This window comes from Cavia porcellus, unplaced genomic scaffold (assembly GCF_034190915.1).
Source record: "Cavia porcellus strain 051 isolate PalLab524CR breed Dunkin Hartley unplaced genomic scaffold, mCavPor4.1 scaffold_13, whole genome shotgun sequence".
In the NCBI taxonomy this organism is placed as follows: Eukaryota; Metazoa; Chordata; class Mammalia; order Rodentia; family Caviidae; genus Cavia; species Cavia porcellus.
In genome coordinates, this window is record NW_026947496.1 from 34,487,291 (window position 1) to 34,511,905 (window position 24,615).

The following is a 24,615-nucleotide window of genomic DNA, read 5'->3' on the forward strand; positions in this document are numbered from 1 at the left end:
TCCATCTCCGTGTCACATGGTGCCCTCTTTGTGTTTCTTCTCCTCTCAAGGACAACAGTCCCATTGGATTAGGCCCACCTTAGCTCAGTGCTGTCCCATCTTTACTTGATTACATCTACAAGATGCTATTTCCAGATAAAGCACATTTGCAGCTATGGTGGGTGAGGTCTTTTACTGACCTGTGTGGGAGGCACAGAGATCTGATCCACCCAGGGCCCTTTCTCAGGCAGACAATAAACTCTCCCGTGGGGTGGTAGACTGTAGCCGCACGCAGCTGTGTTCAAGGGGAAAGTGGAAAGAGCAAGCCACACAGGGTTAAAATAATGTGGCATGTGTTTTCAGGGATAAGAAGGCAGAACAGCCTAAAGTAGACCTTCAAGGAAGTGACATTTCCTGAGTCCCTCTCTTTCATCTTTATGTGTCAATCTTTCATGCTAATGTCTTTCTTTCCTTGTCCCAGTGAAGCGGCAAAGAGTAAAAGTGCTGAGCTCATGCCATAAATCAGGTGCCATCCAGTGCCCCATCCATTTGGACCACACATTGTCCATCTGCTGTGGCAGGAGTCACAGCCACTGTCCAGATAGATTCTGTTTGCTCTTCTTGATCGAGTCCGAATGACCTCCTGATAAAGCTTTCCTTTAGGCCACAAAGTGAGCATATCCTTTACATTTCGATCTTTTGCATCAGAAGTATTTTCCACTTAATGAGCACACACAGCCATGTACAATCCAATGTGACTTGTAGCACTGTTTTTAAAAGCATCATTTGGAAGGATGGCTGAAAAATCTCACTTGGAAGAGCACAGGACAGTCAGCCTTTGTGCTCCATGCACCCACCTTCACTGAGACCCTTCTGCACTGATGAACAGGGCAGGCAACTTGCTCCAGAACAGCCTGGTAACCCTATGTTCCCCAGGGGAGGTATTGCTTCCACCAGTAACTAAAGTCTTTCTGGAAAAGGAGAGCTGCTTTTCTCTCTTTGCTGGCCACTACCTAGTGGAGAGGCAGAAATTGTTAAAGATTGGTTCATCAGAGTCCTTGCCCTAGTAAGAAACTACCTTACGTGAACTGCAGGGACAAAAAAAAAAAAAGCATATGAAAAACTTTCAAGCAACTAAACCAGTATGATAAAAGATCTCCGGATTATACACAGGCAAAAGAAACTGCATCTTCTGACAAATGAACACAAGTCATATGTGAGCCTTTGGGAAAGGAATAGCCACCTTGCCAAATTGCCAGAAACTCTGTGAAGAAATTTTTTTACACTTCATATTCTAATTAACTTAATAATAAATGAAGAACATAGTCAAGACTCTCAGTTGAAAGTAAGAGAAACAGAACTCAAATAAAGAGTAATACACTTATGCATTATCTAAAAATATTCAGGGCAGCTCTAGATATTCATACAATGTGTTTAGGATTAATCTACAAGCTTCTGTTTTGCCTTTTTCTTCTGACTTTATTCTTGAGAAGATAATCTTTATTTTTTTTTTTTTGACAAGCTGTCCAACAGAAGTTCTATACTAATTTTCTTGAGCCAAGAAGAGAGTTTCTCTTTTCCAGAACATGGAGCCAAGTACATACCAACCCTGAGCTCACAGTCTCATCAGTAATCTCTGCTCACTCCCAACGCCTGCCCAGCTTCCTTGTTGGCCACTCATGAACCTTGTGATCTGTCCTGAGTTGGGGTAAAAGTCAGCTCCACCAGAACACAGAGACTGCACGGGGCAGAGGGTACTCCCCCGCTCCCCAAAAAACACTAGCATCCAGCTGTCATAGGAAAAAATGAGTACTGAGCAGGCTAAAAGCAACAAATACGATAACACAGGACTAAAATAAATAAAAGTACATTGCTGTGAGATTCTGATTAAGAAGTTCAAAATCAATATCAGCTTTTTAAAGTACTTTTTAAAAGGTCAACTAGCTGGGTGTTTCATAGAATTTCTGGTTACTTTGCACTAGTAATCAGGTCAACAAAAAATTCTTTGTACCTCTTGCAAATCACAGTTGTCTAGGAACATTTCCTATTAATCCCTACTTTAGAATATTGCATAAGTCCTTAATCAGACATAGAGAAAAAAAATATATTAAAAATGAGCAAAGCAAAAAAAAAAAAGTGTTTTAATGAAAGTTTTCTATATTCACATCATATCTTTTTTTCACCAGGAAAGACTACCTGGCCAAATAATTTAGATTTAAAAAATAAACAGCAATGGCTATTGTGATAAATACAAAGAGATAATAGAAAAGGATAAAATAGGGGCTGGGGATTTAGCTCAGCGGCATAAGCGCCTGCCTTGAAAGCAGGCAGTCGTGAGTTCGATCCCTGGTACCGATAAAAAAAAACGAAAAAGACAAAAAAATAAAAAAAAAAGAAAAGAAAAGGATAAAATAGGAAAAAAGCAACCATTCATTTATTGCAAATGCAAAGAAAACAGGATAGATTTCACAAGACAGATTTTCTAGAAAGAAACTATAATGTTTATTTTCAGTTCTCATTTTTTTTCTCAGCCTAACAGTTTAATAGTCACTGTAACTTATATGTGATTTTGTGGACAATGGCTAAATTTAATTCTTCTACTTTTTCTCCATTCTTGGTCCTAATTTTTAAAAATCCACAAATATTGTAAATTTAAAAACCAACTTGCATTAAAAATCAAAGAGGTTTTAAACAAAATGTTAAGTCAGTGAAAAAGAAAATACTATAACAAAATGAATAGGTGGTAGCTAATGCAGTGCCATGAGGAAAATTAATAGCCCTAAATGCTTACATTAGAAAAGAGGAAATACATAATCTGAATTCTTATGTCAAGAAACTGGAAAAAGAATAGCAAATTAAACTCAAGGCAAACAGAAACAAATAATTCATTTAGAGCAGAAACCAGCAAAATTGAAAGCAGGAAAGTATAGGAAAATCAATGATATAAAAAGTAGGACTTTGGAAAAATTAATGAATTCAATAAACTCCTAGTGAGACTGGAAAAAAATTAAGAATAGGGAAGACACAAATCACCAATATCAAGATCAAAACAAGATAACTATAGATCTTTTAGATAGTAAAAATATTTTAAAATCTAAAGAAATGGACCAATTCTTCAAATTCTTCAATTTGAGATGAAAATAAGCAGACTGACTGAGCCTGTGACCTTTAAAGACATTGAATTTATAATTTAAAAATTTAGGAAAAAAGAAATCTTCATTATACTTTCACTAGAGAATTCTAACAAACATTTAAAGAATAATTAAAATCAAATGTACACAATCTCCTGTAAATGTAGCTTAGTCAGAGTACTAAGCATGCATAAGGCCACAGGTTTGCTCTCTGCCACTGAGAAGGCAAAGAGGAGGAAAGGAGGAAGAAGAACAGAAGGGAGAAAAGGAAAAGGGCAAGGACAAGGAGAATGTCTTAGTTACTTTCTCATCACTGAGACAAAATACCCAACTACCATAGCTATAGGAAGAAAGATTTATTTTGGCTCATGGTTTGTAGAGGTTTTAGTCCATAGTCAGCTGGCTCTAAGGCGGGGGGGGGGGGGGGAGCAGCAGAGGGGCACGGCAGAGGGGAAACAGCTTATGGTAGAAGGAGAGAGAGAAAGAGAGAGACAAAGAGAGATCAAGGGAGGAGATCAAGGAAGGAGATAGATCCTTCCAGGTCATGCCCACAATGATCCACTTTTACCAACCAAGATTTACCCTCCATTACTTTCAGCTGTCAACTCATCAATGAAATAACCCCCACCTATGCATGCATGAGGCTTTGAGAGTACATCTAGGGGTAAATCATAACAGAAGGAAAAAAAGAAAGAGGAGAGAAGCGGGGAAGGATTGAGAAGGATGAGGAGGAGTGGGATAAGGAGAAAGGGAGGGAAAGGAAGAAAAGAGGAGAAAGTTAAAGCAAAGGAGGAGTGGGGGAGAAAGAAACAACATTTTCCAAATCGTTTAAGCAGGCTAGTATTACTTTGATATAAAAACAAGATAAAAATAATATTAAGAAAAGAAAAATGCAGATTTATTTCTTTCATGAAGCTATACACAAAAATCATGATCATAATCAAGTTCAGAAAAAAGCTGAAAAAATTCAACCCCTATTTATGATTTTAAAAATTCTCAGAATTAAGAATAGAAATAAATACTCAATATGATAAGGAGTATTCACAAACAAACAAAACCCTACAGCTAACATAATACTTAATGCTAAAAGACTGACTAGGAAAATAAAGCAGAGATGTCTACCGCCATCACAAATCTTATTCAGTATCATACTGGAAGTTTTGGACATTGCAATAAGGTAAGAAAAAGAAAGGAAAGGCAAGGATTGAAAGAGAAGAAATAAAACTCAAACTGCATTTGGAAATGGCATGGATGCCTACAGAGAAAATTCCAAGGAACCTTCAAATAAAACCCTTAAAACTAGTAAGTGAGTTTAGGAGTTTTTAAGCATACAAATCAACACACAAATATCAAGTCCATATGCTAACAATAAACATTTTTAAAATAAAGTTTAAAGTGCAATACAGCTTATAACCATTTCAAAGAAAAGTAAATTCTAACAAACAAAACATGTTTTGGGACTCTATGGTATAAATTAGAAAATATGAATGAAGAAGTCTAAGTAAATAAAAAATTAGTAAATGATATATTGTGTTCATGCATTGAAAGATTCAACATAGGGGGCTGGGGATTTAGCTCAGCGGCATAAGCACCTGCCTTGCAAGCAGGCAGTCGTGAGTTCAATCCCCGGTACCGATAAAAATGAAAAAGACAAAAAAAAAAAAAAAAAAAAAAGAAAGATTCAACATAGTAGAGATATCACCTGTCCTGAAATTAGCTTATGGGATTAAAGCAGTTTCTATAAAATTCCTATAAGACTTTTTGTAGACATAGGCAAACTTATTCTTAAATTTATATGTAAAGGAATAGAACCAGGAAACAAGAACAAGAATGGTTAAAACAACCTTGATAAACAACAGTTAAAACAATCTTAAGTGTACTTTACTCATTATAGTTTATAACAATCTTAAGAAATGCGCTTTATCCATTATATAGTTTATAGTTATAATAATCAAGATTGTATGATATTAATGACAGATACACAATCAGAATAGGGAAGACACAAATCACCAATATCAGGATCAAAACAAGATAACTATAGATCTTGTAGATAGTGGCCCCACACAAATATGCACACATCTGATTTTTTTATAAAAGTAAAATAGCAATTTAATAATGGAAGGACAACCTTTTCAACAAATGGTGCTGGAGCAATTGACTATCCATAGGCAAAAAACTGATCCTCAGCCATAACTTCATACCATATTTAGAAACTAGCTCAAAATGATTAACAGACTTGAATGTAAAACACAAATCTTTAAAACTTTCAGATTAAAAATGTGAAAAGTTTTTGAAAGCTAAGACTAGGCAAAAAATTCTGAGATTTGATACCAAAAGCATGATCCATAAAAGGCAAACTTGATCTGCTGGAATTCATCAAAATGATCAACTTTTGCTCTACAAAATAATCAGTTAAGAAGATGAAATACAAGCTACAGGCTGGAATAAAATATTTACAAAAACTTTTACTAAAATGTTTATAATAGCATTATTTGGAATAATCCAAACCTGGAAACAATTCAGATAGCCTTACATGGATAAATGCTAAATAGACTAATACAACCACACTGTGGAATTCTTCTTAGCAAAAATAAGGAAAAGCTAGTAATACACACAACCGCCTGGATGAATCTTGAGGGAATTATGCAAGTGGGAAAACAGAGCTTGCATATTGTATGATGCCAAAAGTTTGCACACTGCATGATACCATTTATATAATATTCTTGAAATGACAAAATTCTGAAAATGGAGAACAGATTCGTGGTTGTCAGAAGTCAGCAAGGCTACTGGAGGAAGAAAGGAGGTTAGAAAAAGACAACATGCAGATTGTTTGCAGAGAAGCAAATGTTCTTTATCGAAACGATCATCAATATCAATAGCCTGACTGTGACACTATACAATAGTTTTGTAAAATATTAGTATTAGAGAAATTGGATAAAGGAATCATAGGGTCTCTGTATTATTTCTTATAGTAGCAGGTAAATCTGTATCTTCATCAAAACAAAAAATTTTAAAATCAATTTAAGCCAGACATGATGCCACACACGTGTAATTCCAACAATTCAGGGAGAATCAAAAGTTTAAAATCAGATTGGACAACTTAGATCTTGTCTCAAATTAAAAATAAATCATAAATTAATAAAATGGGGATATAGCTTAGTGGAAGAGCCCTTGCCTAGCATACATGAGGTCTGAACTGCAAAAATTCAATTTATATAAAGGAAATATTGATACTAAAACATAAAGGCATGATACCTTAATAAACTATCAGAAGTACATAAAAAGCATTCGAGAGTGTATTTCCAAATTTCATGCAAATGCTTTGGTGCTTGAGGCAAATTTCTTTAGATTCTAATAGCTGCTAATGATTTCCCCTATGAGGTCATCCTTCTATTGAACAGATATTTCAGAATACAGTGCTTTTGATCCAAGGTTGGCTGAATCCACAGATACAGCATCTATGGACATGGATCCCACAGACTTGCAGCCTAGAGACCTGGAGTCAAGGGACATGGACCCCATGGTTATGGATGGATCTCAGAAGCATGGAACTTATATCATGGAGCCCATGTGGATCTCAGATATATGGAGCCCATGGACACAGGGGGCCAACTGCACTGAAACTTCAGTCTGAAGTAGGGGACTGGAGCAGAGGGGAAGCCAGAAAGCAAACTCATAAAGTGAATACACAGGTATTAAAAAAAAAAAAAACAACAACAACAGTAGGCACAGGATATTACTTTGAGTCAAAGTGAGGATATTCAAGTGGCAGAAGACTCAGAAAGGATTAATGACAAATCTCCTGGAGATACTCACAATGAAGCTATGGCAGTTTTGGTGATAACTTTCATGGAGTGTGAGCGTGCCACACAGTTCCTAATGATCCTGAAGTCTGGCCATGAGCAGCAGAGGAACTGGTGGTCTTAGAAACTCCTGCTTTAGTGCCCCCTAGAAATATCTGGGATGGAGAGGTGGGGTGGAGAGTATACTTTGGTCACCTTCGTTGTTTTCAGTTACTAAGAGAAAAAACATCATCCAGATACAAGGTCTGTAATATGCTCCTCGCTGCTTCTCCTCCTCCTCCTCCTCCTCCCCTTCCTCTTCTTCTTCCTCTGCCTTTTTTCTTCTCCTTCTCATTTTTCTTCTTCATTTTCATCTTCTTTTTAAATCAAAAGTGAACAGCATGACTTTATCAGCAAGAAGTATATGCAGTTGACCTACAGGCTTTCTCTGTCTGGTAATGAAAATATGTGTCTTGGAAATGTGTGTACTCAGCCAAACAAAGCTGGAGGGATAATTGTCATAATGATCGGGTCATGAAAGTAGGCCCTGATTTTTGTGACTACAGAAATTGCTGCTTCTACTATCACCATAGTCGAAGGAAAATGGTGGTGAAGTATACACCAGGAGGGCTGAAAGGCAGACAGTGTTGTCTGCTGGAGAAAACCAGCATGTGGCTGTATTACAGATAACACAGCTGAGAAAGCAAAGGGGTGCACACCCACCTCGCCAGTGTAAGGTGTGTGCATCTTTGACAAGCATCTGCTGTTACATTTATAAACACCTAATCCTCTTCCAATATACCCTGGGGTAAATTCCAGAGTTTATAGCATGCTCATTTGAAACTACAAATAATGGTCTCCTAGTTTCTCTCTCTTCCAAGGGATATAGCATTCCATATAAAATGTTCTTAAAGCTAATTATACTTGTTTTCAGTAACAGATACGGTCATTAGCAATAAGAGTGATTATAAAGGAGAATTGACACAGGAAAATCAAACATCCCTTCCATTTCCACATAAACCTCAAGGCTGTACATTTTTCTGTAAATCCCAAGACTGAAACCCACACTGCCTGCTTTTGCTCCTTGAGCTCAGTCCATGTCACTGTGTAGTTCAAAAATGTTGTCTGAGTTCATATGTGGTTAAGAAAGGAATTTACCATAATCATTTTCCCACCCGACATATCTATTATAAAACAAACTGTCTACAGTGATTTGCAAACTTTGTTTTCTTTCAGGACATCACAGTCAGCTGCCATCTCCTGAGCTCCAAGAATAATGCACTCTCCCTCCCTACCAAGGAACGGAGGGAGAGGGGCCGCCATGGGATCCTGGCCTTGGAGATGGGATGTGGTGTGGCGCTGTTCTGCACGCACCATCCCCTGGGGCGCCTGAGGATGCGATGCTGGCTGTGGTCCAGGGAAATTGGAGGCAGTCCTAGAAACAAGGTCATCCATCATGCTCAGTGTAAGGCTTGAGTGTGTGGTTGCCTTGAACCTTCAGATTTTTTTTTTTTTTTTGTAAAACTCCCAGTCATAAAGGGTTCTTTCCACCTCTGCCACCATATGTTTTCCCAGCTGCACTTTCACCGTCTTCCACTCTCCAGAAAGTTCACCCTTGTTCAGCCAAAGAATACCCCACAAAGACAGCTGGGAGTTCCAGTGGGGGTCCCGGCCTCATGGAGCTCAAGCTACTCACCTTGTAGACCCTAGTCTCAGACTATGAGCCTGAAAGCCTGCACCGACCTTATTTGAATGAAGTTTAGAGAAATTTAAGTGAATACATATGGGTAATAATAAAAAGAACACAAATTCAAAATTAAAAAATAATAAAATATATGAGAAAAAAGTTCCTACTAGCATGCATTTTTCTCATTCAAATTTCCTCCCCAAACCTAACAGTAAGGAAATTTAGTAAGTTTTCAACAGTTTTTGTCCGAAGATTCAACTCTACTTCTTGCTTACTCGCATTAGCCAGTGGCCTCCAAAATTGCTTTTCCACTGTATATCTTCTGTCGCCTTCTTCGCAGATGCCTGCTGAGACAGTGGCTGGAGTCACAACTCTTGGATACAGTTGCAGGCCTGTAGGGGACGCTCACTCTCCCAAACCCCCCGAGTAGTTTGTCTTTTGTGATCCAGACTCAGTTATTGCCCTGCTGCTCTTCTTTCCCTTCACTGAATTTATAATTCAATACCTCATTTCCAAAAGCTCTAACTAGAGAGGAAACTGGTGATTCCTACCATGGTAAACTGTCCCTGAGAAGCCCTCATTGGGCACCGTGTGCAGGGCTCCCACCTGACTGTCATGTTAATAGTGATATGCATCAAAAATCCAGATCAGATTTCGGTAATGTCACCCCTGTTTACAGGTGGGACCACACTCTTCCTTTTGCTTTCCAGCTCTGTGTCTGCTTCCCGCCCTCTGTTTCCCAACTGTCCCCACTCAAGCTCCTGCTCACTGTTGTGTATGCCTGAATCTTTTCTCACACCTTCACACTACCAAATCTTCAGAGACAAAAATGATGTCCATAACAATGTGAAGTAACCTTAAAACAATACAGATTATCAACATAAAATGCAAACTTTTGATAATACTAGTTTGGAGATTACTAAAATTGTGCCATCTGAATTAATTTTTCAAAGTCATTAAACAGAAGACAATATTATGAGGAAATCACTTTGATTTTCGCAGTTTCCCTTGTTTGTTGATTTCACTAAATATTTAAACAAGAGCATAATTACAATATTTCTAGGCAATTGTGCAATCACGCTGAAGCTTGATCATATACTTACAACGCTCACAATAATACAATTGGTATAGATCTGGCAGGTTGCCTGTTAAACAATTGTAACAGATCGTATTTCTGGTTGTTAGTTCCTTGTGACCTTGGACTTCCCTGTGTATTTAATAACACCATCTGCTGTCTTGGGTTGCATACCACCTTTTTACTTGAGGATTACTGTTCTTACTTCGTAAACAAAAATGTTCAATCAGAGGTGTTGAAATTCTACCATGGAATTATTTAAATTATACTACCTATACAAAGCTTCAAGAAAGCAACTGACTTTCTTCTCTAATGTGACTCCACTGGCTTCAGCTAAGATACCATAATTTATATACTATAATAAAAGCACAGAAAAGATTTACAAGTTGTATTCTCAGTTTTAAAATTCTCAGTTTTAAAACTGTTTTAAAAGAGCTCCATCTCCGTTTTGCCTGTCCTGTTCATCTTTTTCCAGACTACTTTTACATTGTATATATTCTCTACAAAATCTCCCAATCAGACAGATGATAATTCTCACAATGTTAAATTAGATGAGAATATTTTTAACCATCCCCCAAGATCAAGCCTATTTGAAGGCATGTTGAGAATTCTGCTGGCCTACAAGAAATTTTAAAACATCTACCAACACGTGGTATATAATAAGCCAATGCAGACAGAGTTTTGAGTTAACTACCTTTGTTTGGGTCTCACAAATAGTGATAAGGGATAAACCCTTCCCAGTCAGAGTGAGGGAGGCCAAGAGCGCAGAGCACTGACTTTTAACTTAACCATGCCCAGGCTGTGCAGTATACTAAGTTAGTGCAATTCTCCAATCCGTGAGTCAGAATTTCCCCAAACAGAAGGGCTCTGTGCAGTGAGAAAAATCGCTTACATCTAACTTAAAAATCTCCTAAATGAGGGAGATGCAACATCTTTCTGGGTCAGGAGAAGGAAATTCCATGCACCTGTCCCTTCATTTATTTGTGCCTTAATCTAGTAGTCAGCCTTTATCCAAAAAGAATGAGAGGTGAATGAAATTCCTATTTAATTTTCTTAGGGAAATGACAGGTCCTAAAGGGTGAAAAAGGTTTCCCATTGATGATACTGTACCATGATGAAGCAGCAATGAACCCTGGCAAAGACATGTTCTTGGTGATGCATGTCTGATTTTGAAACCCCTGTCTTGTTAGGAACTGGGACAATGCTTTCAGAATTGACTATGACAAACCCAGCATTCCCACGTCCCCTCACACAGTGGGTTATTACTTGGAACTGGAGAGGTTGGCCTGAACAACCACCACATGAAAATAATCAAGAGGTTGTCTGCCAGCAGAAAACAACCTCAAAAGTACGGAATGTAGAATTCTGGGCCTAAACCACTTGACAGCATCCCAAAAAGGCATGTCCTGACATATTTTCCATCTGAGATGTCTCTTGTTACAGCAAAACGGCTGCCTTTCCTTTTCCACACTCTGAATTCAAGGAATCTGGAAGCCTGATTCTGGAATGCTCATGTTAAACTCTACTGAATGATCTTTATAGGAGAAGTAGTGGCATTTTTTGATGTCTGAATGACAGGTGAAATGAAATAAATTCTACATACATATGCCCTTCCCATTTTTTAAAACATAGAATTTAAGAAAATTAATTACATTTCCCCATGATCCTATCCAAATAAATAAAAGCCAAGTAGGCTATGAATGTAACATTTTACCATAGTTAACAAAGTCAATAAATTTCAAAACTTCTGAATTTCCTCTTGTAACATCTTTTATAAATTCAGGATACAGCCGGCAAAAAGGCCACACAGCTATTAAACAGTAGAATCATGGGTGAGAATACAAACAAGAAGAAAATAAAAGAATCCTCAAAACAAGTTTCCACATCCTGCTGACCTAGTCAACTAAATGCTTGTCAATGTACAGAACTGGATTTTATTTGTTTCTTCTGTTAGCGGCCTCTTGAGTGCATGGGAACACCCTGTGCATAGCATTAAAATTTTGCCAATTACATACATAAACACACATATACATATATCCTCTCACACACACATATATATTATGCATATGTATACATGTATATACACACATACGTATATGTATGTGGTGTGTGTATAGTGGGTAATACACGGCAATCGCTCATGAATAGAAGGTATGGACACTTACTATAAGCTTTGGGACAACTGGCTGGACATCTTACTAGGCAGGTGCTGTGCCACTGAGCTATTTCCCTGGTCCCCAGGTTGGACATCTTGATGCTCAAATGTTTTACCTTGGCTAATTTAAACAAAGTATAGGCCATGGTTTAGACATTCCTAACCTGGGATCTGACCCCAAACCAAGCAGATATTATGTTCTCAGAGGCTATGATGATCTGGGAACCATTTAACCTCACAACTTTAAGTGAATAGCACTTAAAATATTAACAGGCAGGCATTTACTAGCACATTTTCTGCATTGCTTTGAGATGCTACATGGGTCCAAAGGCTTGAGTTTTCCTGTATTCTCATTGCCCCCACCCACCATGTGAGGGCTTAAAGTACAAATGGCATAAAAGACTCTCTTGCATTCCAGAAAAACACTGGCCAGAACATATGCCAGATAAATGAGGAGAACCTATGAAACTTCCTGTGCTGATATTTACATGTATGTAAAAAAGCACTTGTGAAGAAAATATAAATATAAGGTAGCCCACCAGTGGGCTAAAGAAAGAACTGCAGTCTGGGAAACCTGAATTTTAGCTTTGCTTTAATTCTTCATTCTGTTTGTGTCAAGGAAATTCCTAACCTGGTAGCTCAGTTACCACCTTCATAAATAGAGTGGATGCTAATGTTCTTAGTCACTATTGAGAATAATGAATTGTTCTAATAATGCAAAGGCAGAAAGGGAGCTATAAGGAGGTAGAGAGGATAAAAGCAATCTGACAAATGCTTAAAATCTAGCTCTCTGTTAAATGCAAGATAACACCCCTCAGGAAGGTCACATGAGTGTAGTTCCCAGGCATGATTGAGAATCAACTTCCTCATGAAGGAATTTGCTTGAAGGGCTGGGAGGCTTGCCAGTAAGCCCATCAAAGTTCATTCATATTTGCATGTTAGTTGTCTGTGACAAGCTTTTTAGTAAATACACTATCTAGTCTGTCACTTTAGGAAATCCACTTCTCCCTTCTGTCTACCAGTCTTCTCTTGTAAGGTTAGGCTATCTGTTCCTTCTATTTGGGGTATGGATTTTTAGCCTCTCAATGGTTTGCACTCTTCCTAGCAAAGACATGTCATAACATAGGCACAGAAATGGAATGCCAATGCATACAGAAAATCACTCCTATTAATAAAGTATATAATTTGTCTTTTTAGCTTTCCTTCCTTCTGCAGGGAGCTCCTTGGACATCTTTCATCTACAAAACCAACCACTGTCTCTTCCTCCTCAAAAAATATGGGAGAAAGAATTTTTTGTTAAATATTTAATCGTTGAGATAAGAGATATCATCAGAATTTGAACCATAGACCTAAAACAACTGCTTTAAACAACATCATCATCATCATTATCATTATCATTATTATTATTTTGCTAGGTACATTAGATTAGAATAAGCCACCAGCTGCCAATTGAAATTCCATTGTTAGAGGTAAAATATTCCTGACATTCTTTTGCAAAATATATTTCTATCTTGTCAAGGGAAAGTCAGTCTAGTTCATACTGGCTTTTATTTCATAGGAAATATAAACAATAACTGAAAGCTTATTTTTGTAACTTATGATCATTTTGTCTCCATGTAGCCCCTTCATAATCATGAAATTCTGTGCAATATATGGTTTCATGTCTTCTTCTTTTTCAGTGTCCTATAGATCACTGATTTCTTTGTCTGGGTACCAAGGGGGCAGGATTGAAGCCCCACAATCAGAACAAAATGATTTCATGAGTTTTTCCTCTTTTTTTAAAGAAGTAGGTCACAAAGAGTTGAAGGCACGATATTACAATTTGGTGAGTGCCAAAACTATTTCACTATGCAGCGAGCTCACAGAATTGAATCTTTCATGCTAACAACAACAATGATTTATATTTAGAAATTCATTAAAGAGTCAGCATATAGTTTGCCACTTAGTGTGGTGGAGCACTATACTAGACAGAGTCGTGGCAACTGTGCTTCACCTGTCACCTCTATTTGTTGTAGATACTGACTTTTCTTTGGATTGACGGTCTTATGAACTATTCTAGAATTTCCCTTTTTCCTACACACATAGGTTGAGACAAGCAAATCTTAACACTTGTTTGTTAACAGAAGATCTTAACAAACATAAATGCTCTTACTGGGCCTCCAAACTGTTTAAAACAGAAATATTCCAAACCATATTATTAGACAATAGACTTAGATTTTTGTCATCCTTAATATTACTTTAGGCAAATCACTTAGTATTTTAATACCTCAAATTTTAGTTCGGAGGATGACAAGATGATACAAATAAGCTTGAAACATCTTTTTTAAATGTCCATATGAAAGATATAACAAATGCCATGCTATCACATTACCCTCTAGCCTTTTAGAATGATTATATCATTTGATTAGTTCAGTTCCTTTACTACTGAATGTGTATATAGGAAATGTACATTTTTAAGCAGCTATCAGGAGGAAATTTACCATTTTGATATTTTCAAATATTATCAGTGAAGTTAATTCACCATTTTGTCAGCATCTTCCTACTGATATCTTTTAAAGTATTCTACCGAGTGTCTTAACTATCAGTGAAACCCACAGCCAGCTATTGTTTCAGAAAAGTGCACTTCATCCTGCTCTTTCCAAAAAGCCAATAGGAGGGTTCTGGCACCAAATGGCTGTTGAATCTCTTCCAGGTCTCCTGCAAATTTCCTTGCAGACTGAGCAAGTGTGTGACCTCAATCTCTCCTTTGTCTGTTTTGTCTGCTTTTCACTTAGCTCTTTAAATTCCAACACAGTCAGTAGTTAACCTACATCAAGACCCCAAATTTTGTTCTAGATGAGGAGCTGTACAAATATAGACACACAAACTGGTGGCAGCGGCTTCTGTGGATAATATGTGGATGATTAAGAGCTCCTGTGATTTTATTTGGCCTGATTCTTAGACCCTCCACATGCAAAAGTCTTTTTCATATCTAAATGCTCTTGTGCACAGGGGAGGTAGGCTGCAGGGAGCGGTCAAACAGAAGGAAAGTGCTTTTAAATAAGAATATTTGCAATTTTAAAAAGAAATTATCCAATAAAATGCTGTTTTTAAAAAAAGGTTCCCCCACTAGTTACGGAAAGTTCATTTATGTCACTATGCTTGTTTGTGTAGATGTATTCATAAACAAATAAATGTGTTCAAATATGTATTTATAAGTTTTTGAAAGTGGAAAAGCCCAGGATATTGCATGTGCTCTTCTAGGTTTACGGCACAGATGCCCCACAAGGCATCTGCAATGACATCCACAAAAATCTAAATGGCATGTGGCTGTATTTTTTTCTTCTTCAAATATGCCAAGGTCAGAGTTGAAGAAGCTTTACTACAGTTGCAACATCATGGTTATTTAAAGAAGCTACACTCTGAAGAATGAAGGCTGTCCTTCCACATCTGGAGATAGGATGGAACCCATGAATTTGGCAGTCTCAAGGAATGCCATTCCTGGAGAGCACCCACCAGCTGCCTAAGGCAAGAGGCTACACCCTTCCTGAGGCTGCATGTCCTGAGGGCAGAATTCTGTCAGGGTCCTAGGGAGTAAGTACTTCTTTACCTCACCCTGTAGAACATTGGTACAGGGCTTCAGTGTGTGAGCAAGGACACCAGGACTGGCATGAGCCTGGGAGCCATATCAATTTCAGAGGTGAAAACCCACTCATAAGATGCAAGCTCTGCACATCTCTGTGTGCATAATCAAGTCTGTCCTGCCAAGCACAAATTCCTCAGAACTGTTTCCTCTAGCTCACCTTTGGGGCCATTTGCCTTACTCCTGCTTTTTTACAGTGTCACACTAAATGGCTTTCCTTTTACTCCTAAACTGTGGTTTTTATTTAAAAAAAAAAAAAAAAGAAAGAAAGAAAAGCTGAGAAATTACAGCTGGGAAAGACTACTGCCTTTCTAGCCTCCGCAGGAGTGCTCCCCATAGAGTATCTCCTTTAGTTCTTGAGACAAATCACACTGTATCAGTGTTCTGGTTAAAAGTCAGCCTTCACTCACTGCTGTGCCAACACTTGGCTCACACCTGCCCGCCTGACCACTTAGGAATGTGTAGGGACATGCTGCAACCAACCTGGTAACCTTGACTGAGCGGCAAAGATGATCCTGACCCTCTTCTGAGGACCTGGAGCCTTAAGCAACAGGGCAGAGTCTACGTGACTAAAACACACCAACTTCCTCTTTCATAAGTCATCACATGATGAGCTACAATTACAATTCTTGCCTTGTCTCTGCGAATTGCAGACGCATTGCCTCACCCTGGAAACCATGCTCCTGTGTGGAGGAGGCGGCTCTAACTGCTGCAGCAGTGGCTCTGGCTAGAATCCAACTCCAGTCTGTGCTGAGAGGGAGGGCAGTGGGTGGGAGACAAAAACAAAGCTATGTTTACTTAGCATACATCGATAAAGCTGCTTCAGAGCTACATGAAAGGCCAGGCAGCATGAAAGACTTTGATACAATATAAGGAATTGCTGCTCTAGATCCTAGGTCTGCCTTAACCCCCTGGGTCCTGGATCTTTTTATGATAAATGAGCTCAGGGCTAAAACTGCCTTTTCTCTTTCCAACAGGCTTTTCAGGAGGGAAGTGCCAACAGTCAGTTTCGACATGAGGCTGGCAATGTGAAGTAAAAAGGAAATGATCTTTTGGAGAAACAAACCTCTGTTCTACAAAGATCCTTACTTAGCGTCTCTCGGAGTACACACTGTCTCTCAAAATTCTATTTTCGGATGAAGTGGCATACTCTCCCTTGAGGGCATCCAGTACCGCCCCCACCCCCCGCCCCGTAAATGAGTATAATTAGGCCACAGATCTCATGGTGAGTTGTATTTTCTTTTAACATGTTCCAGTTCTCACTTAGTGGGGCCATCTCTCAGAGGCACTGAACTGGCTCGTCCTTCTGCAGCAAAAAGACTGGTCAGCTTCACCCCCTTTTGCCCAGTGGCCAGAGTAAAGTCATGTGCTGGAATGAATGGCACAGGGCCTCAGAGGGGAGTGACTAGAAGCACGGGTCCTGGAGGAGGGGCCAGGAGTGCCCAAACCCGTTGGCACCAGCTGCTGGTAGGCCTATTTCCCCTATTTGGGGGAGGGTGAGGCAGAATTGCAATTGCAGGACAAGGTTGGGGACAGATGGGGAGGCCCTGGCAGCAGGTGTACCCTCTCTGGAAACTCCCGGAAAACACTCAAAGTTGGCCTGTGAACACAAACACTCAAGCCCTGCGTTACTTTCCTGTGCCTTTTTCGAATAGCTTTTCTCGTGTGCTCTAAGCAGCTTCCTCCACTGTTTACAGGCGTGTTTCCTCTTGTGGTTAATCCTTTGAAGCAACCTGGCATTTTCAATAGCAGCAACTGGAGAGAAACGTCAGGATATTTTTTTCGCTCTCCACCTACCAATCCAGTTGCAGTAATGATAATATAATTAGTATCCTGTTCTTCCCACACTTAACCAACTCAAATCAGTCTAAGGGAGAGGAGTGGGCCTGTGTTCCCAACAAAAGCAACTCCAGAGCTTAGCTACGGGGCGGAAATGTGTGCGTCCATCTGAGAGCAACCAGCCCGGGCGAGGCGACAGACCAGCACCCGCAGCTTCTCCCGCGGATTAAAGAGGGCATGTAGGTGCTTACTCCGGTCTGAGCAGTCTGCGGTATCCGCAGCGGACCGGCCTGCGCCCATCAGGCTAACCTAGGTCAAGCAACACAGGGCCCACGCCGACAGTGGGGCGACCACACACGCGTTCCGGATCGCGGAAATCGCCAAGTCTCGGGTCGGCTAATCCAAATTCTGCTGGGGACGGAGCGGGGCCTGCAGACGGGACTAAGGGGCGGGGCCTGCGCCGTGACGCCACGCCGCTGCAAAGCCCGGATCTCCAGAATGTGTGCAGCCCAGGCCCCGCGGCGTCAGGCACGTCGGTCTAGAGCGTGCGCACTAGTGCCGTCCCCCAAGCCCACGTCACCCGCCCGCGGAATGGCACAATATAAAGCCGAGTGGCGGGGCGGAGGCAACCGGGGCCCGATGGGCTGTGAGGTTTCATGTTTGTGTATACAGTGAGTGCCCGGCATTGAGCTGCCGAAACTTAAAAGGGGTAGTGGCCACGTGTCCCTCCCAAAACAAGTTTCATGTTTTTCACCTAATGGGAAAGCACACGCCCAAGCACGACTTCTGGAAAAGCCCAAACTAAACCACGCTAGGTCCCAAACCCCGGCCTTAGGCAGAAACCGAGTGACGAAACGGCTTTGCGTATAAACACTGTCTTAGGTTCAACCCAGAGAGACCCAAAGAGGGTGCAGATCTTGGCCGAGTTGTCGCAGAGGCAGGAAGGGGCGCGCAAAACCCGCGGCCGGCCAAGAGTGTTGAGGAGCAACTCGCTGGGGCGGGACGAAATGGGGCGGGGCGAGCCGAGGGGCGGGCGCGCGCAGAGGGCGGGCGGGAGCGCGCGCGAGGGGAGGGGGCCGCGCAGGCGCCGTGCGAAGCTATCGAAGAATCAAGTCGGTAGAAGCGGAGCGACCGCGGCGGCGGCGGCAGCGGCGGTAGCAGCAGCAGCAGCAGCGAGGCGGCGGCGGCGCTAAGGCGGACTGTACGCTGCATAGCGGCGACGCCAGGAGCTGGGAGAGCGCGGCGGCGCGGCCCGCCCCGCGCGGCATGCCCAGCCGCTCGGGCTGAGCGCGCCTCGGCGGCCGGCCCCCGCCCCGCGGGCTCCCCGCCCCCCGGCCCGCGCCCGCGGCCAGTCTTCGCCCCGGTGTGGAGGCCCGCCGCGCCCCCGCCGGCCCTCGCGCCCCTCGCGCCCCGCGCGCGCCGCCTGCCCGCGGCTGCTGCCTCTGTGCGGGCTCTGCAGCTGCCGCCGGTCGGGGAGACGCGGGCTTGGGGCGCGCGGCGGGCGCGCGGGGTGCAGGCGGGGGGCGGCGGCGCCCCCCCCTCGCGCCCCTCGGGCGACATGGCGGCGGCCGTGGCGGTGGCGGCCGCGTCGCGGCGGCAGTCCTGCTACCTGTGTGACCTGCCCCGCATGCCCTGGGCCATGCTCTGGGACTTCACGGAGCCCGTGTGCCGCGGCTGCGTCAACTACGAGGGCGCTGACCGCGTGGAGCTGGTGATCGAGACAGCGCGGCAGTTGAAACGGGCGCACGGCTGCGTTCCCGAGGGCCGCTCCCCGCCCGGCGCTGCGCCTCCCGCCGCCGCCAAGCCGCCGCCGCTGTCGTCGGCCAAGGACCTGCTACTGCCCCCGCCGCCTGCACCCGAGGCCTCTCCGCGCGCGCCGCAGGCCCTCGAGCGTTTCCCGCGTCTGGGCGCCGATCTCACGGGCCGCGCACCCGCCAACGGGATCCTGGTGCCCAATGGCTTCTCCAAGCTGGAGGAGCCACCTGAGCTGAACCGGCAGAGCCCTACCGCGCGCCGCGCCCACGCCGTGCCGCCCACCCTCGTGCCGCTGGTGAACGGCTCGGCCGCTCCGCTGCCAGCCGCTCTCGGCCTGGGCGCCCGCGCCGCCGCGTTGGCCGCCACGCCGCCCGCCGCCGAACTGGGCGCGCACAAGCGACCAGCCTCCGTGTGCGGCAGTGCGCCCGCCGAACACGAGTCGCGCGACACGGCCAAGGAGAAGCCGCCGCCGCCAGCCGCGCACCGGGGCCCGGCCGATAGCCTGGCGAGCTCGGCCGGGGCTGCAGAGCTGGGCACCGAGGCTACCGGCAAAGGGCGCGGCGCACCCGCGGAGCAGGACTGGGTCAACAGGCCCAAGACCGTGCGTGACACGCTGCTGGCCTTGCACCAGCACGGCCACACGGGACCCTTCGAGAGCAAGTTCAAGAAGGAGCCGACCCTGACTGCAGGCAGGTTGTTGGGTTTCGAGGCCAGCGGGGCCAACGGGTCTAAAGCAGGTAGGGGCGGCTATGGAGCGAGCGAGGGGGGTGCCGACTGAGGGGCGAGGAACGGGTGCGAGGTGCTAGGGGGTGGTTCTGCCCTTGCCTGCCTAGAAACGGCAGACGCCCCACTTCCTGATGCGCCTGAGGCCAGGCGGAACCCGGGCTTGGTGGCAACGTGTTCCAGTGCTGAAGCAGCACAACCGGAATGAGTCAGAGCGGCTGAGAGGCCCTGACACGGGGCTTTCCTTTCCCAGCACATTCTTGGATGGGAGCACGAGGGCACTAGTCACCTTTTAACCTGTCTGTGACGGTAGCAAGTCACATGCTTGCAGCTCAGGCCAGGTTACAGGCATGCCTGTCCAAAAGTAGAGGCTGTTTTCTGAGGCTGTTTCCTTTTAAATTGGCATTTGGCCGCAGAGCCCCAAAGTGTGTTTGGAGCTGCATGCAGAACTTGGGGTGCAGTCCTGTGTGTGTGTTTCTGGAGAACAGACATTAACTAATAAGTTTTGATTCACATTAATAAGTCCCCTTCAGTGAGCCCTAGTTTATCACACCCCCCCCCTTTTTTTCCTTCCATTTCTTTGTTTTTCCAGTTGCAAGAACAGCAAGGAAAAGGAAGCCTTCTCCAGAACCAGAGGGTGAAGTCGGGCCTCCCAAGATCAATGGAGAGGCCCAGCCATGGCTGTCCACTTCCACAGAAGGGCTTAAGATCCCCATGACTCCTACATCCTCTTTTGTGTCTCCACCACCACCCACTGCCTCACCTCATTCCAACCGGACCACACCGCCTGAAGCGGCCCAGAATGGCCAGTCCCCCATGGCAGCCCTGATCTTAGTGGCAGACAATGCGGGGGGCAGTCATGCTTCGAAAGATGCCAACCAGGTTCACTCCACCACCAGGAGGAATAGCAGCAGTCCGCCCTCTCCGTCCGCTATGAACCAAAGAAGGCTCGGCCCTAGAGAGGTGGGGGGCCAGGGCCCCGGCAGCACCGGAGGACTGGAGCCCGTGCACCCAGCCAGCCTCCCAGACTCCTCCCTGGCCACCAGCGCCCCCCTGTGCTGCACCCTGTGTCATGAGCGGCTGGAGGACACCCACTTTGTGCAGTGCCCCTCCGTCCCTTCTCACAAGTTCTGCTTCCCTTGCTCCAGACAAAGCATCAAACAGCAGGGAGCTAGTGGAGAGGTCTATTGTCCCAGTGGGGAGAAATGCCCTCTGGTGGGCTCCAATGTCCCCTGGGCCTTTATGCAGGGGGAGATTGCAACCATCCTTGCTGGAGATGTGAAAGTGAAAAAGGAGAGAGACTCGTGACTTTTCCAGTTTCAGAAAAACCCAATGATTACCCTTATCCAAAACTGCTTGAATTGTATATATATCTCTCTATATATATATATATCCAAGACAAGGGAAATGTAGACTTCATAAACATGGCTGTATAATTTTGATTTTTTTTTTGAATACATTGTGTTTCTATATTTTTTGACGACAAAAGGTATGTACTTAAAAAAGCATTTTCTTCTTTTGTTAATGTTATTAGCATATCTTTGTGCTTTATTATTCTGGTGACAGTTACCGTTCTATGTAGGCTGTGACTTGGCTGCTTTTTTAGAGCACTTGGCAAATCAGAAATGCTTCTAGCTGTATTTGTATGCACTTATTTTAAAAAAAAAGCCAAATACATTTTCTGACATTGTAAGATTGCCTTACTGTCTGTTATTCCTTATTGCTGGCCCCTTTCAGAGGCTAGAGGCCAGTTGTTGGAGAAAGGGGTGCTATTGTCAAGTGGGAAATATCACCAAGTTTACCCCAAAATGTGTCTTGGAGGAGTAGGGAAGTATGTTTTAAATCTCTCTATTTTGTTCTTAAAGTTCAGTTCTTGGGACATGGACTGAGAGGTGCTGCTGAGAGATTTTCTGAATTGTTTGGTTTTGGGGGGAAGAGGGTCTTTTTTTTATTTTTATTTTTTTTTAAGACAAAGTTGACCGCTGTTCACTTCCCACGTGATCAGTTGTAAGATTACGATGCTGCATGCTAGTTGGTTACATAATACACAGTTCCAGCAATGGAGGCAGTTTCGAGGGGTGGTGATGTGTACAAGATGGCACTGCCATCTTGGAGTGGAGCCTGGCTCTGCAGCGCCCCTTCATCTCTCGGAACACCCCAGACCTCTGTTTGTTGTTGCTGTCTTTTCCTCTGAAGGAATGGCAAGAAAAGTTGCAGTCTAGGTGACCTTGGAGATTGTGAGACTGGTTTTGTTTCTGTTTTGTGTTGTGTTTTGTTTTTACCATTTACCTGTAGTGCTATTGCTGTTGATGCTATCACCTACACCCTGTTTCAGTGAGTGCTAAATACAGTATGGTACAATGACAGTAACAGCTGCGGGTGATGCCAGGGCTGCCTGTACCAGTGTATCAGTGACAGTCCAAGTGTGCGTGGAGGAAACCTGTAATTTCCTTCTTACATGTGTTTGAAATACCAAGTGAATAATACTGTTCTGGAAAAAAATGATTAGTGAAAAATTTTTAAATTAAGTGTTTTACCTACTAGGCAAGCCCCACCTAAAACTATTTTTAGAAACCTTTTGTAAACTTAATTTTTTTAATCACTATTGCTCATCAGTAAAATGATTTTTTTAACCATTAAATCATCAGTTGTTGGAAATAGTTGTCTCACAGTGATACTGGTTTTTCTTTTGTGCTGTTATGATTTAACATTGACAGGAACACTTAAATCTTATGTTCAGGTGTTTGTAACCTGGACTTGTAATTAGGCTGATTCATGGCTTCTAGGTCCACTGCACTGTATGTGTTCACAGCCTAGCTTTCATTTTAATCTGAAAAATACAGATTACTACCAACTTGGATTTCTTCTTTTAGTTATGTGTTTGTCTTTTTATTTTAATTGCTCAAAATATTTTCAGTGGTCAAGTTACTGAACACATGAAAATCAGATACTGCACCAAATACAGTATTTTTGTAGTGTTTTAAATGAGTGCACCTATTACCAGTGCTGTGCAAATTCATGTTACCAGTCATTGTTATATTACAAACAGACTTGCATGATTAACCAGTTTGTTGTTACACTTTTTTTTAATTGGAGTTATGTATGACTCAGATCAGACTGGTCTCTCTTGTGTGAACGCACACATGCAAAAAACAGTTTTACATGCCCATAAAGATATTTGTGAAGAATTCAGCTATTACAATCTGTTGTATAAATGTGTTTCTAGGCACTTTATTATGAACTGGAATTTGACTTCACAGATGTTACAACTTGATCAGTCATTTGACCTAATTTGTAGTGGCTATCTGTATGTTTTGCAATCTTAACACAGATAAGCTCTCCAAAAAGATTAATAAAGAACTAATGTGCTGTAGAGGAGAGGTCTATCCAGCTGTGGAAAAGACAACCTGTGGTTTTTCTGTGTTGGTGAAGAAGGGTGAATTTTGAACACTTTCAAAGGGTTGCATTATTGAAGTTCCTGCTATTAAAATATTAGGTCTGCATGAGTCTGACTGGCCCTTGGGTGGCCTTTGGGAAAGGCCTATAGTTGGATGCAGAGTGTGGATCTGGGTTCTTTTTCTGGCATTCTGTTAAGTTAAAAAGTTAACACTGGGATGTGGGTTTGATCCTTTGTTGGACCTGATGACAGTGCAGGGATTCTCCACAGCTGGATAGAAATGTCAGAAAGCTACTTACTGTACACGGGCAGTATCAGATTTCAGATCCTAATATTTCAGCTGTGCTTTTAATACTCAGAATATTAGGGGTTGGGGTGTTGAAGCTTTCCCTTTTTTGCTTTAACAATTTATAGAATTTAACAGATGTACTGTCTTTCATGTGGCCTCACATTTAAAGTTATGAGAACGTACACATGGTTTACAACTTTTACTATATACCTTTCCTTGGCCACCAAGTATTTTAAAAGTGTGCCACCTTTTAACCTTGACTTTTTTTTTTTAAGTTGAAGGTGATACTTTTTCTATATATGATGAAATTCATGTCAACTGAAGTAAGTGTAATCTTAGATATCAACATTATATTTTAAAATCACGCTATGGAAATATCACCTGCATTCTGTCATTTGTCAGATTTATAGTACCTTTTTTTCTTTTAACTTTTAGCATTAAATAAAAAATAAAATTGGGAGCACTGAACATTTTCTGAGGCCTTTTTTAATTTTTTTAAATAAGCTTAGGATGGCTTTGTGTTACCAATGACAGTGTGACTAAGGGGTGTGTGGCTCTGGGACTGGGGTTTGACCAGAGCTGCAGAACAACAGGAGATAAAAGATAATGGAACAAAAAGGCACTGATGGTTGAAAAAGAAGCGCTAGGGACTGTGGCTAGGGCAGCTGGATAAGGGACACAGATAAGAAAAGAGCTGATTGAAGTGTAGCTGGAAAGCACTTGTTTATTCGCAGTGAACAGTAGAGCCAGCCAATCTTCAGTAGTGATTTGGAAGGAGAAGATAGTGACGACATTGAAAAGACTGACCATCAAGACCTGGAGCTGCTCTGGAGAAAGCATTGGAATAAAACAGCCAAGTTGGGCCCTAGGATATGCACCAAAGACCAAAGGAAAATGGGTGGAGGTGGAGGGGATGTTATACTTGGGGAACAGAAGCTAGAGTTACAAGTGAGCTTTGTTGATATCCTGAAATCTAAATTTATAAACAGGTAAAATGTAGAAAGCACTGAGATGCATTTTAAAACTACTGTTTATCACATAGTAGTTTCCTGCGTGTTGCAGTTTTTACTCTAGATCAATGGCTTGGCACACTTCTCTGTGAAAGGAAGTTGTGAAACTTTGTAGAGTTTAAGATTAGGATATACACAAGTTCACCTGTTTTAAACAGCAACAGGGAATGTGTGGTCAAACACATTTTCTTTTGAAATGGTCCAGTAACTAAGGGGGCCTGGATCCACTAT

The 24,615-nt window shown here is 42.6% G+C and overlaps 1 protein-coding gene across 2 annotated transcripts; it reads left to right on the top strand.

The window, feature by feature from the left end:
• The first annotated feature begins 18,301 nt into the window (after window positions 1-18,301).
• Irf2bp2 (interferon regulatory factor 2 binding protein 2) lies at window positions 18,302-23,842 on the top strand. 2 transcript variants are annotated; one of them, XM_063260061.1, is made up of 2 exons: window positions 18,302-19,654; window positions 20,281-23,842. In XM_063260061.1, the coding sequence occupies exons 1-2, from the start codon at window positions 18,769-18,771 to the stop codon at window positions 20,994-20,996; spliced, it is 1,602 nt and encodes a 533-aa protein (XP_063116131.1). In that variant the 5' UTR covers window positions 18,302-18,768; the 3' UTR covers window positions 20,997-23,842. The 2 variants fall into 2 exon arrangements, with proteins under 2 accessions (XP_063116131.1, XP_063116130.1); XM_063260060.1 differs by having other exon boundaries at window positions 18,303-19,702.
• The last annotated feature ends 773 nt before the right edge of the window (window positions 23,843-24,615 follow it).

Coding starts and splice junctions, on each gene's coding strand:
- Irf2bp2 (XM_063260060.1), top strand. CDS start 18,769: ATGGCGGCGGCCGTGGCGGTGGCGGCCGCGTCGCGGCGGCAGTCCTGC. Junction 19,703..20,280: donor GGCCAACGGGTCTAAAGCAG/GTAGGGGCGGCT, acceptor TTGTTTTTCCAG/TTGCAAGAACAGCAAGGAAA.